Here is a 12500-nt window from a genome sequence, read left to right as displayed (position 1 = left end):
ATGGAAGCCGCAAACCAGTTTTGTCATCTTTGTTCTGCGTGCTAGGTCCAGTGATGTGAAACCTGTCCAAAACGCAGGTGGAAACTTATTCAAGGCCGTTTGCAGTTTGTGTGGGTTCACATGCGTTTGTTGCGTAGTCTGGAATTTTCATAGGTACAAGTTGACGCACACAGAACCTATGCATGGGCAAGACCATACTAAGAGGTAGATTTTATGTGCCCAGAGGCTATGCGTCAAGAGTGTAATTTGGCCTATACAAGTCTATACTCTGCACTGGGTGTGCTGTATCATACACGCTAACCGTGCGGACAGACAGCCGCCATTGAAAGAGCCAAAACGCTGCTGAGTCTCGCCTGGAAAGCACAGATCAGGGGACGATGAAGGGGGCAGACAATTCAATCTGAAGCGTTCGGTCAGGGAGTGCGACCAACCGAAGCTCGTGTTTAGAAAAATGTGAAAATTCCATTGGCTAACGCCTGCTGGCGCCGAGGTCATTACCTATTTGTAAAGTTGCAACCTATATTTTAAACGCTTTTGACGCCCTCCGCGCTAGAAACACTTTTGCAGCTTTTGACGCTTATGACGCTTCTGCCGCTTGCTCTTCCATACAAAGTCAATTACTTCCACTGCTTTCCACTCTTTCAAAGCCGGTGATCTGTTCGCACGGTAAGTCTACACTCCATACTGCAGGTGAGCTGAGAGACTATGAGACTGAGAGAGCTGAGTCAGTGAGCTCTGGCGGTGTGCCTAGATCCACGCAGTTAGCACACGCTGGGGGATCGCCGTGCTGGGACCCATATAGTGTTATACGGATGGCCAGACACTAAATAGGTTCAGGAAACAGTAGGCACAGGTGAAATACAACTGGGACCCCTTTTTCTTTCTCTCTCTCTCTCTCTCTCTCTCTCTCTCTCTCTCTCTCTCTCTCTCTCTCTCTCTCTCTCTCTCTCTCTCACCCACTCTCTCTCTCTCCTTTCTGTCTCTCTTGTCCCGCTATTCACTCCCATTCTTTTGCTCTCTTCCCCTCTCTCACATTCTCTCTCTTCTTTCTCTTCTCTCTCCTACAACTTTCCTTCTATTACACCTCCACTAACTCTCCTTCTCTTCTTCTCTCTCTCTTCCTCTCCATCTCTCTCTCTCTCTCTCTCTCTCTCTCTCTCTCTCTCTCTCTCTCTCTTCTGTCTTTTCCCTCTCTTCCTCTCTCTTTCTCTCTTTCTCTATCCCTCTCTATCTTCTGTCTTTCACCTTCTCTTCATCTCTTCTTCCCTCTCTCTCTCTCTCTCTCTCCTGTCTGTCTCTCTCTCTCCTGTCTGTCCCTCTCTCTCTTCCTCTTTTCCTCCCTCCCTCTCTCTCTCTCTCTCTCTCTCTCTCTCTCTCTCTCTCTCTCTCTCTCTCCCTCTCCCTCTCTTCCTCTCTCTCTCTCTCTATCTCTCTCCCTCTCTTCATTCTCTCTCTCTATCTCTCTCTCTCTCTCTCCATACCTCCCCCCCCAGCCCGCCCTCTCCTGGTGTTCGTTCCTCTACTGCTCTACAGAGGTGGTTGTTTATGTTCTGGTGGCCGTTCCCTGTCGGGCGTCTAAGCGGCGTGAAAGGGCCTGGCTGTCAGATGAAAGATCTCCCCGCGGTGCCGCACCGCAGAAGCCCGGCCGACAGCTTTACCCGGCTAATAATAGAAACGGGTTCCGCCTGTCAGCACCTGGCTGTTCCAGGCAAGGGATTAAAAAGAGGAAAGAAAGAAATAAAATATAAGAGAAGAAATAAAAACGCCATTCGTGCCGCACCGGCCCCAAACTCCACAGAGGCTTTGACAAAAAAAGGATTGTGTGTGTGCGCGCTTGTGTGTGTATGTGTGTGTTTGTGTGTTTGTGTGTACGGTGTAGGTGTGGGTGTTTGTGAGTGGAGCATGTATGTGTGTGTGTGTACATGTGCATATACAAGTGTGAGTGTGTGTGTGTGTGTGTGTGTGTGTGTGTGTGTGTGTGTGTGTGTGTGTGTGTGTGTGTGTGTGTGTGTGTGTGTGCGCTTGTGTGTGTGTGTTTGTGTTTGTGTGTTTGTGTGTGGGTGTGGGTGTGGGTGCGGGTGTTGGTGTGTGTGAGTGGAGCATGTATGTGTGTGTGTGTGTGCGCATATACAAGTGTGAGTGTGTGTGTGTGTGTGTGTGTGTGTGTGTGTGTGTGTGTGTGTGTGTGTGTGTGTGTGTGTGTGTGTGTGCACGCATGTAGGTGTGTGTGTGTGCACGCAATGTAGGTGTGTGTGTGCATATTTGTGTGCGCGTGTACAGTACATGTGTGCGTGGTGAAAGTCTTAACACCTGAAGGCTTCCCCTTCCTATCCCATCCTATTATAGCACCGTGGGGGGGTTGAGATTGATAGGAGAGAGGCCACCACCCCACACCGCAGCTTTCATATCAGAAAGGTGGAACATTCCTGCTTGATGTCTAATTCAATTAACCAAAAGCCCTTTCCCTACATGAACTTTTCACACCCCCAAATGAAATGATATCTCTGTTAAAAGTGAATTACAATGGTAGTGGAGATTTGTGAACATCATGATGACCCGGCGCTAAGACTTGACCTACTAAAGAAACCAGGACAGGAGAGAGAGAGAGAGAGAGAGAGAGAGAGAGAGAGAGAGAGAGAGAGAGAGAGAGAGAGAGGCTCAGGGTTGGCAGGGCTCAGCTCAATTCAGTTGGCCCTGTCCAAATGCATCGCCTTCAGCCCCTCAGTGCTTAGGGGGTTCTTCGTTTGGAACCCCCCCTCCCTCCATTCTCTACCTCCTGCTGACTTGAGCTCTTTCTTCTCAGCTTTGACCTCTTTCTGCGTCGCTCCACTCAACACATCTCAATTCTGACTCAATTTCTCCAGACAAGCGCACACTCAAAGTGAAAGAGCACCTGATCAAGCTGAACATGTTCTAGGTCTACCTACTGTACCTGTCTTGGCTGTGGTAGGCAGTGGTGTAGCCTACGTGGAGTGCAAGCACCCAGTTAACTCAACCACACTTACAGAGTAATATTGAAATTCACTCAATAGATGTGTTAAATTCAATTTTCCAGGTGTTGCATGAACACTCTAGAAAACCCTAGAGCAGGGATGTCTAACTCAGGCCCTGGGGAAAAATCTGGCCCATGGAGTCATTTTATTCGGCCCGCGAGGTGATTTCAAATGTGTATCAGAGTTGGTCCACATAGACCATTTATCCATAGCGTGATAAGATTTGAAAATGAAATTTGGTGTGTCACAGGAATATTAGTGGGCGCAGGCCAGTGAAACAGCTCACAGTCATATGCAACACAATATGTGCAGACACATTTGAACTACCATATATACCATATGAGCATAGGCCCTACTGTATGATGGGAAAGAGTGTTAACTATCAGTTAAGAGTTAACTATAAGTTAAGAGTTAGCTATAAGTTAAGAGTTAACCATGAGTATTAAGTGCATGCATGTATAATGGTAGTCAATTTTGTATATAAATATTGTGTTCAACCACGATTTTGTGTCAGATTTTGAGTTTGACACCCCTGAGTGAAATTTGAGTTTGACACCCCTGAGTGAAATGTATATAACCTGTACAGTCCATAAAATATACACTATACATCCTGTAGCCTATAGGTACTTAAACACTCTTCTATGGAGTTTTTTTTGTTCTTCTTTGAATGGTGCTACCCTGAATGAACACTACAAATTATTTTAACTCAGCTACTTGTTAGATCATACATCCTGAGTCTGGTAAGAGAAGCACCTGCAGCAGGTGAAGCCCTTTAAGCAAGAGCCAATTACAAGCCAGTTCCTTTTGTCCCCTCCAGGCATCCATGATCCCCATAAGAAACACAGTAGCGCCCCTCAGGGCTCCTCTTTGGACTTGAAAATCAAGCAGAGAAGAGAACTCCTAGACTCTTAACCTTCGCAGTCTGCAACATAAATGTCTCTCTTAAGCCATCCTTAGAGAGCTGATAGATGGGGAATCCAAAAAGGAAAGAAGAGTGGGTGAATAAGTGGAGGTGAAAGAGGTTGAAAAGTGGTGTAAGTTGTTGCTGCTCATCCGTCAGTTGTGCATTAGTCTAGCAGCAGCCTTGTAGGCTTTTAAGGCCTAACATCCCTCCCGAAGCCTGATGTGGATACGCCACCGTCATAGTGAAAAGCCCAGCTGGTAAGGGAGGTAAAACAGAGGTGTAAAGGGCAGATTATAGTTCAGCAACGGCGCCTGTTGCTTACGGTCGCTAACCACTGTTGATGTTATAGATCTGCGCACGAGGTGTCATGTCGTTAGCTAGATTTGGCGAGTGCTAAACTGATGTAGTGTTTGTTTGCTACTTACTAATTCAGTCACTGTAGCTTCATTTATTTACACAGACTAGAAAGAAAGTGTTCGTATTCCACAGAATATTGACAGTTTGGCTCTCGTAAACTACCGGAGAACTGTGCCGCCACGAGAAGGAGGAAGTATCGAGACGACCAATCACAGCGCCTTTTCTCTGCGACCTTCGCAACCGTCTGTCGCGTAGTCAGGATTGTTTTGAGGCGCGCGACGACGGTTGCAGAGCCTCTGCGCGGGGGGTGTGGTCGCGCACAGACGGTTGCACAGGCTCTGCAACCGTCAGCGCCAATAAGTATAAATTGGCCTTTAGTTGTTATTGTGCATCCGTCAGCTGTGTGTATGGTGCATTACCTAGTGTATGGTGTACCTAGTGTACCTAGCCTGGGCAAAATTCGACTGTTGACTCCAGGCCCACCGACAAGGGGGCGACAGAGTGGTATGTTGTCCTGGGCCTAGGGAGATAGGGGGTCCAGAATTGGCTCCCCATTACATTGTATGTATAGGGTAGGGGGCCCTTTCTGATGACTTTGTCCTGGGCCCAACGAAAGCTGTTAGCGGCCCAGGTTGACTACATCAAACAGTCTGGTGAAAGCTAAGAGGAATCCGTCTCCGTGGAGGTTAGGAGATGGTCTGATCTTACTCTGCTATTTTATTTCATTGGAGTTCCGAATACAAATTAAAAGCCATATTGTGCTTAACTAGCATGACTGTTACGATATAGTGTCGCAAAAGCATACAAAAAAAACAAAACAAAAATGTGAATAGTGTTACCATAACCAGTCATAACAGACTTTGCGGGTGAGTTCTGTGTCACCACTCTCAACTGTTTGCTAATTGGCTAAACAGTGAGTGGATTGAGCTAGGAGGGTTTCACCAGACGATGTGCGGAGCCAAAATCTTTGGGTGGAGTACATAGGATGGCGTCGCCTGGCTAAGTGTATGGTGTAGCAGTCTTGCAGGCATGGTGTTAAAGCTCTGACTGACTAACTGAGGCACATTAATGGTCAGTGCCTTTATACTATGAATCTGAAGCTGGCTTGTTTGGCCCTGAGCAACTGGTGGTGTATTTTACTGTCTTTTCCTGGCACGCCGTTTAAGAGGATGTTTTATACCCCCCCCTCCTCTTCCCCTCCTCCTCCTCCTCCTCCTCCTCCTCCTCCTCCTCCTGCTCCTCTTCACTGCTCCTCCAGAGGCAGTCAGCTTCTCGTTTTACGACCTCCCGCTGGCACTTGCTCAGCTGTGTGTGTGTGTGTGTGTGTGTGTGTGTGTGTGTGTGTGTGTGTGTGTGTGTGTGTGTGTGTGTGTGTGTGTGTGTGTGTGTGTGTGTGTGTGTGTGTGTGTGTGTGTGTGTGTGTGTGTGTGTGTGTGTGAAGTTTTTTTCTATACGGTATATTTGTGTTTGACCATGTGAGTATGTGGAAATGGGGTCTGTCTGTCTGTCTGTCTGTCTCTGTTCTCTGTCTCTCTCTCTCTCTCTCTATCTATCTCTCTCTCTCTCTGTCTCTCTCTCTCTCTCTCTGTGTGTGTGTGTGTGTGTGTGTGTGTGTGTGTGTGTGTGTGTGTGTGTGTGTGTGTGTGTGTGTCTGTGTCTGTGTGTCTGTGTGTCTGTGTGTGTGTGTGTGTGTGTGTGTGTGTGTGTGTGTACAGCATGTGTATGTGTGTGTTGTGTGCCTATTTTGTCTCTTCTCTAATAAGTGTCCATTGTTTCAGGAGTACCTGGATGTCCTTGGGCGGCCCATGGCACTGGCAGGGAAGCCTGCAAAAATGGTACAGTGGACCAATGTCTACCAGGATGCCCTGGTAAGCCAATACACCTCTTCACACATCACCCCAGGCATGCGACACGTGTTCCTTCTTGAACCCACACACCTATAGCCAATAGTCCTAATAGTGAGCAGTGACCAGAGTGTCCACTTAAAGGTGCACTTTGTGATATTTCTGAAACTCGTGCTGCCCATTCACAAGTTTTTCACGAATATTTACCACCACCACTTGCACTTTTCATTCATGAAAAGGGGATCTTCTCCATGTCCACCATTTTGAATTTCCAGAAATAGACATTTTTAGATGCAAAACGTATTGCACTTTGGTCATACTAGTAAATTAGTTTATTGCTAAGTAAATAATCATGAAAAGAATACATTTGACAATTGGCAGCAAAGTTTCAGTGAGCAGCATTTTTTCAACACTTACTCTGACCACCATCCTACACAGTTCACCCTTAACTACTTCAACCCCAGAGCTTTGCTGCCATAAGATTTTGTTTAGCTGAGGGACATTTGCAAAGGCTCATAACCAACCTAAAAGCTCCAACTTCCTCTGAATCCAGAGAAAGGGAGTGGATTCATGAAAGCCCACCTGGGGAAGTGCATTTGCTTCAGCTTGATGCTGGACTGCCCAGAATGACCTGGGCTACACCTGCATCCGTAGCAGTGGCGATGTGCTGATGGGCTTGAAAGTGTCTGATCTCAAAGGGCAATAATTGGGCATCCCAGGTGATGCGATATGAGCAGGAAGCAGAGTTGGCTACCTACAGTGCCCAGCTGTAGAGATTACACAGTCCACACCTCCCTCAGCTTTCAAACACCTATCAGTGCTGTCTCTGTCTCTGCCTCTCTGTCTCTGTCTGTATGTCTGTCTGTCTGTCTGTCTGTCTGTCTGTCTCTCTCTCTTTCTCTCTCTCTCTCTCTCTCTCTCTCTCTCTCTCTCTCCTGTCTGTCTCTCTCTCTTTCTCTCTCTCTCTCTCTCTCTCTCTCTCTCTCTCTCTCGATGCTCAAATTTGCTTTGATGACACCACCCAGATCTCCACAGGTTTTCAAACACCTCTCACTGTTCATATCCACCATTGGAAACGTGGACCTTTGATATCACTCTGATGTCTGTTTCTCTGTCTGGTGGTCTAAATGGCTATCTATCTATCAGTCTGTCAGTCTGGCTGTCTGTTTTTAAGTAGATAATGTGGGTCATATTTGCTTTGTCATTCAGGCATTTGTAAAGGATGCACCACACATACTGCATACACACCAGAGGGGGGTATGCTTGATCCCCTTTTTTTGCATAATTGAGATGCTCACTGCTGTGCTCGGATGTTAGTATTCTCCCTTGTGAGAGTCAATACTTCCCCCTCTCTCTGTCTCTGTTTCTCTCTTGCTATATCTCTCTCAAAGTTTTTTTTAACTATCTTCCACAAACTGTGTTGACGTCAGACAGCTTAGAATACTGTTTCACCAAGACTCATAGCATATAGTACGTGTGTACCCTTCTGGCAGTGGAACACCACACAGATCATTTAAAAGACCTCACTACCATAGTGCTACTACGGTGACATTACACAGGGTCTTAGGTGCTGGTTACACGTACGTTGATACATTTAAATGCGGAAGGTTTTTTTTATATCAGTGCATGTGAATCAATGAAAACTCCACTGTGACAGGGGCGTTTTAGTTCCCTAAAGGGGACATTTTTAGTGTTGAAATGTGCATTCTAAAACTGTTTAGGTGTGAACGAGAGGCCAAAACTGAGGCGTTTTAGAAAATATCCAGATGCATGTAAATGGCTTCGTAGCCTCTTAGTGCGGATGGTTGCCGGTGAGCCTATTCACTACTTCTTGAAAATACTCTACAACATCATAACAACATTGCTATGACATTAATGAGAGCCTTAAGTAACTGATTAAGACATGGCCATTACAATTTTGGTGACAGTAAGTTTATAACCAGGGGTGCACATAACTGGTACGCAGGTGCGCATGCGCACCAAAAATTAGCAATGCGTACTGCCACCTTGGTCACTACAGCGCACTTGCGTACTGACTATCCCTCCTGAAAGATTTCATGAGACTGTTGATGTTGGTGAATGGTCCCACATAAAAGAAACAGACAACAGTAGCATAAGCAGTTTCTTTGGAGTTTCGCCAACAACAAAGAAAATTGAGTCAGAGTTAGAAGCGGCTCCAAGTGCCGTGGCTTGAGGCTAATGATGAGCGGACAGAAATGTAGTGCCAGTCCCTTGAAATGCGGAATCGTTCCATATGTGGCAGTGGAATCATGCGTTCCGTGTTGAACAGGTAAGGGACGCGATGTCCCATTTTGTCATGAACTCCTAAAAATAGACATGTCACTCGCATATCAACTGTAGCCTAAATCTAACGACAGTCGGCGCGAGCGCGACCGAGTTGAGCTCCTGGCTCTCTCCTCCCTCAATCATTATGGAATTGTGTCGTCTGTTTATAACTCCGGAAAATGGACGTACACCCCCGTCATTCTCATTGGCAACTCCGACGCATAGAAATTAAAAACTGAAAGCATGCATGCATGCGTGTGGCTTCTTAAATGCACGCAATTCCCGGCCAGCTCCACTTCTTAATTTTGTCAGCTTCCTCCCACCATATCCCAAACGGACACCGCATAGCCTACAAGTTTATTCCCCGTCTGTGCGTCAGTTACCAGGCATGACGGCGAAATCGGCAAAAACAGATGAAATTCAGACAATAATCACTAACTTGAAGATGACATGTTGACTATTTGTAGGCTAATTAAGATTTAAAGAATACCACATTTTTGATTCTGCTACCTTGCACCATACCAGTTGCATTAGCCTTCAAACAACATGTGTCAACATTCATGTTTTATCCTCCGACACTGCGGACAGTGGACTTTTTTTTTTTTTTTTAAACCGCGGATGAGGTGCGTACCAAAACATATTTGCTGGTGCGCATATGAGTAACGCCCTAAAAAAGTTATGTGCACCCCTGGTTATAACATACATGTAGGCTCTGAGATAAGGGGTTAAGTAATTCATTGCAACTTGGTCATTGGTTTAACCGATAACAGGGGCCAAGATGATATAACAGTGATCTTGTCTTAAGAGTTTAAAGTAATGGCATGGTTTTGTTCCTGCTCTCCCCCAGGGCCTGGGCATGGTCATCACCGGCACCATGCCAGTCTTCAACCTCACCGACGACGGGAACAACATGGTAAGAAGCAGAAGCAGCAGCAGCAGCACCTCACCTCTGCTCTCACTACCCGGATAATTACTTACAGACTCACCAGATCCATCAAGTGTAATTTGTGTCAGCACCCCTCCTGGCTTCCATCCTTCAGAATTGTGCGTTACAGAATGGGGTGTGTGTGTGGGTGTGCGTGTGTGTGCGTGTGTGTGTGTGTGTGTGTGTGTGTGTGTGTGTGTGTGTGTGTGTGTGTGTGTGTGTGTGTGTGTGTGCGTGCGTGTGCGTGTGTGTGTGTGTGTGTGTGCGTGTGCGTGTGTGTGCGTGTGTGTGCGTGCTTGTGTGTGTGTGTGTCCTTCAGTTTTGCTGGCCGACTCCAGTAAGCTACACAACACACCTGCTCTTCATATGCATTCCTTAACGGCTGAGGTCGTTTGGTCAACTTTGTGTAGTGCTTCCCAGCACCCAGCCCACTTATGAATTAAACATTGCAGTTCATTACTAAGTCGATGTTGGTCCGGGTGAGAAAAAAAATCAGATTACTCTCTATAGGTTGATTTATGACATTGAAAAGTCATGAAGGGTGTAGTATAGGACGTGCACAGCCTGGGCTGAGGGAAGTCTAACAGTGACCCCTAGTGGAGGTTTTCAGAATTGCTTTTTTTGTCTTTCACTCTTTTCAACCATGCTACCTCAGAACCAGCTGGTCCTTGGAGTGATGGGTGTGGATGTTACGCTGAATGAAATCCAATCACTGACACCCAGATACAAGGTAAGAGTTGTTGTGGAACCACACAAACATGTATCATTCAGATGCAAGAAATATGGAAATAAACCAAAAGGGGCTATCACAACCTTTTTTACCATATTTCTCCATATATCTACCTTCAGCGATTTGTACCATGCGTGCGTGGGTGTGGGTGTGGGTGTGTGCGTGTGCGTGTGCGTGAGCATGTGCTCGTGTGCACATTCTGTGTCCGTACATGTGTTGTCTGAGTGTGTGTGTGTCTGTCTCTGTATGTGTTGGCATGCATGCCTGGGTGTGTGTCCTATCTGTTTGTCTTGGCTGTTGGCTGTCTTGGTCAGATTTCTTGTTTCCTCCTGACACTGTTGTCTGTGTTCGCAGCTTGGGGCAAATGGCTACACGTTTGCCATCGACCCTAATGGCTACGTCCTCCTGCATCCCAACCTGCAGCCCAGGGTAAGAGATAGAGACACTTTTCCTCATATGGTGCCGACACTGTGGCTGGAGTAAGACGAGAACACATTGAGAATGTTATCATGCCGAATGTGCGTTCAGTAGATATCAGTGTTGATCTATGTACCCACTTTTCCATGCTGGGAGGAGGGAAAAAAAACACATAAAAACAAAGTGTGAAATTTTCCGGGGGCATTCAGTGAATTGCCATTTTAAAGCCTTTATGGCGCAATCCATCGCTATCAAGTAATGACTTATGAATTACCATTGCAGTACATTTTATCATTATGTCCGCAGTTCCCCGTGTTTTCCCTTGATAGATTGCCACCCCTCCTTCGCTATATACTTTCACTCACTCACTCTTTCAGACACGTGTACTACGTACATACCTACATTTTCTCCCTCTCTCCAGTCCCCTACCTGTCGTTCTCCCCGGCGCTCTTTATTTCTCCTGACTGATAGATTTGCTCAGGCGTGTGCACTGTTGACATGTGTCTGTCTTTGTCTGTTTATCTCCTTCTCATTGTCTCTGCTTTTCTTCTCCTCTCCGCCCCCTCTCCTCCGCCTTATCCACTTTCCCTCTCTCCTCTCCTCTCCTCTCCTCTCATCCCCTCTCTTCTCTTCTCCTATCCTCTCCTTTCCTGTCCTATACTTTCCTTCTCTCCTCTCCTCTCCTCTCCTCTCCTCTCATCCCCTCTCTTCTCCTCTCCTCTCCTCTCCTTCCCTGTCCTATACTTTCCTTCTCTCCTCTCCTCTCCTCTCCTCTCTTCTCCTCTCCTCTCCTCTCCTTTCCCCTCCTCTCCCCTCTGCCCCCTCTCCTCTCTCCTCCCCTCTCCTCCTGCTTTCGTAGGTGGTTAACTTCAGAGAGCCCGTCACTCTTGATTTCCTGGATGCTGAGCTGGAGGACAACAACAAGGAGGAGGTCAGAGCACCTTGGCCAGTGGGCTGCTGCTGAGTCCGCTTAGATGCAGCTCCGTCAACTCCATTTATTTCACACAGCTCACTTACCTCGGAATAAAGTCAGAGGCTCATTCTAGGAAGGGTAGCAAGTAGGGTTGCCACCGTTGCCTGAGAGAAATCTATTTCGATAATAATCAATACGTTTGCTTGTAAGCAGGGGTGTAGTGGGCGCGGTATGCGGGGGTACGCAGTCCACCCACTTCTCCTGAAATGAGATTTTAAAAAAATCTTCTACCCATGTTTGAATACAAAAAGGAATGATCACATAGCAGTATTGCAGGTGATTGACCAAACAGATGAAAATGGGGAAGCAATGACAGTAGATTAGGGACAGTTGGGGGGTGATATGATAAATTGCCTAATTATTTGATGATATTAAAAATCGCGTACCCCCACTTCAAAAATCCCCACTACACCACTGCTTGTAAGCAAGGGCTCTCTTCATTCAGTATCCAGAGAAAAAGCATTTCGCTAACACTTTAGAATAACTAACCAAAAAAGCTTTATAAACACTATATTAACATTTAATAATAGTTAATATTTAACAAAGTAAACACAAATGTTTGTAACTGAGTAAGAACCAAACTATGACTGCACAGTGTAGCGGGACTCAACTTCTACAATGTGAGTTCTGGTCTTTGGAGGAGAAACTTCCAGGACCGATGCGACTGTGCTGTGTTAACATAGTTTTCTTGCCCACTTATATACATTTGTGAGCATTTTGTTGATAGTTAGTTCATTATTTATAAAGTGCTTATAAAGGTTATTATACAGTAGGTAGTTATTCTAAAGTGTTACCGGCATACCATTAGAAACCGGGACAATCATGCAAAATCGGTACAGGTAGCAATGCTACTAGCAAGCTAGCACTGTGATCTAATGGGGGATAATGTCGGGGAAGGAGATGTTATTTTTGTAAGAGGTTGGCATTCAGCCTTCAGGAAGTTAACTGCTACCCTGGCTGCATGACCCATTTAGTTTCCTAATCATCTGATTTTTAAACGAGCACACAACTCATTAAAGTAGATAAGCTAATTAGCGAAATCACCTGTGCTGAAGCACTCAGGCCCGAGGA

The 12500-nt window shown here is 46.2% G+C and overlaps 1 protein-coding gene across 1 annotated transcript in view; it reads left to right on the top strand.

The window, feature by feature from the left end:
- cacna2d2a (calcium channel, voltage-dependent, alpha 2/delta subunit 2a) overlaps positions 1–12500 on the top strand; it is a 365088-nt gene that overhangs the window by 329765 nt on the left and 22823 nt on the right. Inside the window, 5 exon segments of the mRNA XM_063216475.1 lie at positions 6033–6122; positions 9232–9297; positions 9965–10039; positions 10394–10468; positions 11316–11387. Coding sequence (XP_063072545.1) covers positions 6033–6122; positions 9232–9297; positions 9965–10039; positions 10394–10468; positions 11316–11387 — 378 coding nt within the window.

Source organism: Engraulis encrasicolus, chromosome 14 (genome assembly GCF_034702125.1).
Source record: "Engraulis encrasicolus isolate BLACKSEA-1 chromosome 14, IST_EnEncr_1.0, whole genome shotgun sequence".
NCBI lineage: Eukaryota > Metazoa > Chordata > Actinopteri > Clupeiformes > Engraulidae > Engraulis > Engraulis encrasicolus.
This window is presented reverse-complemented; position numbering and strand designations above follow the sequence as displayed.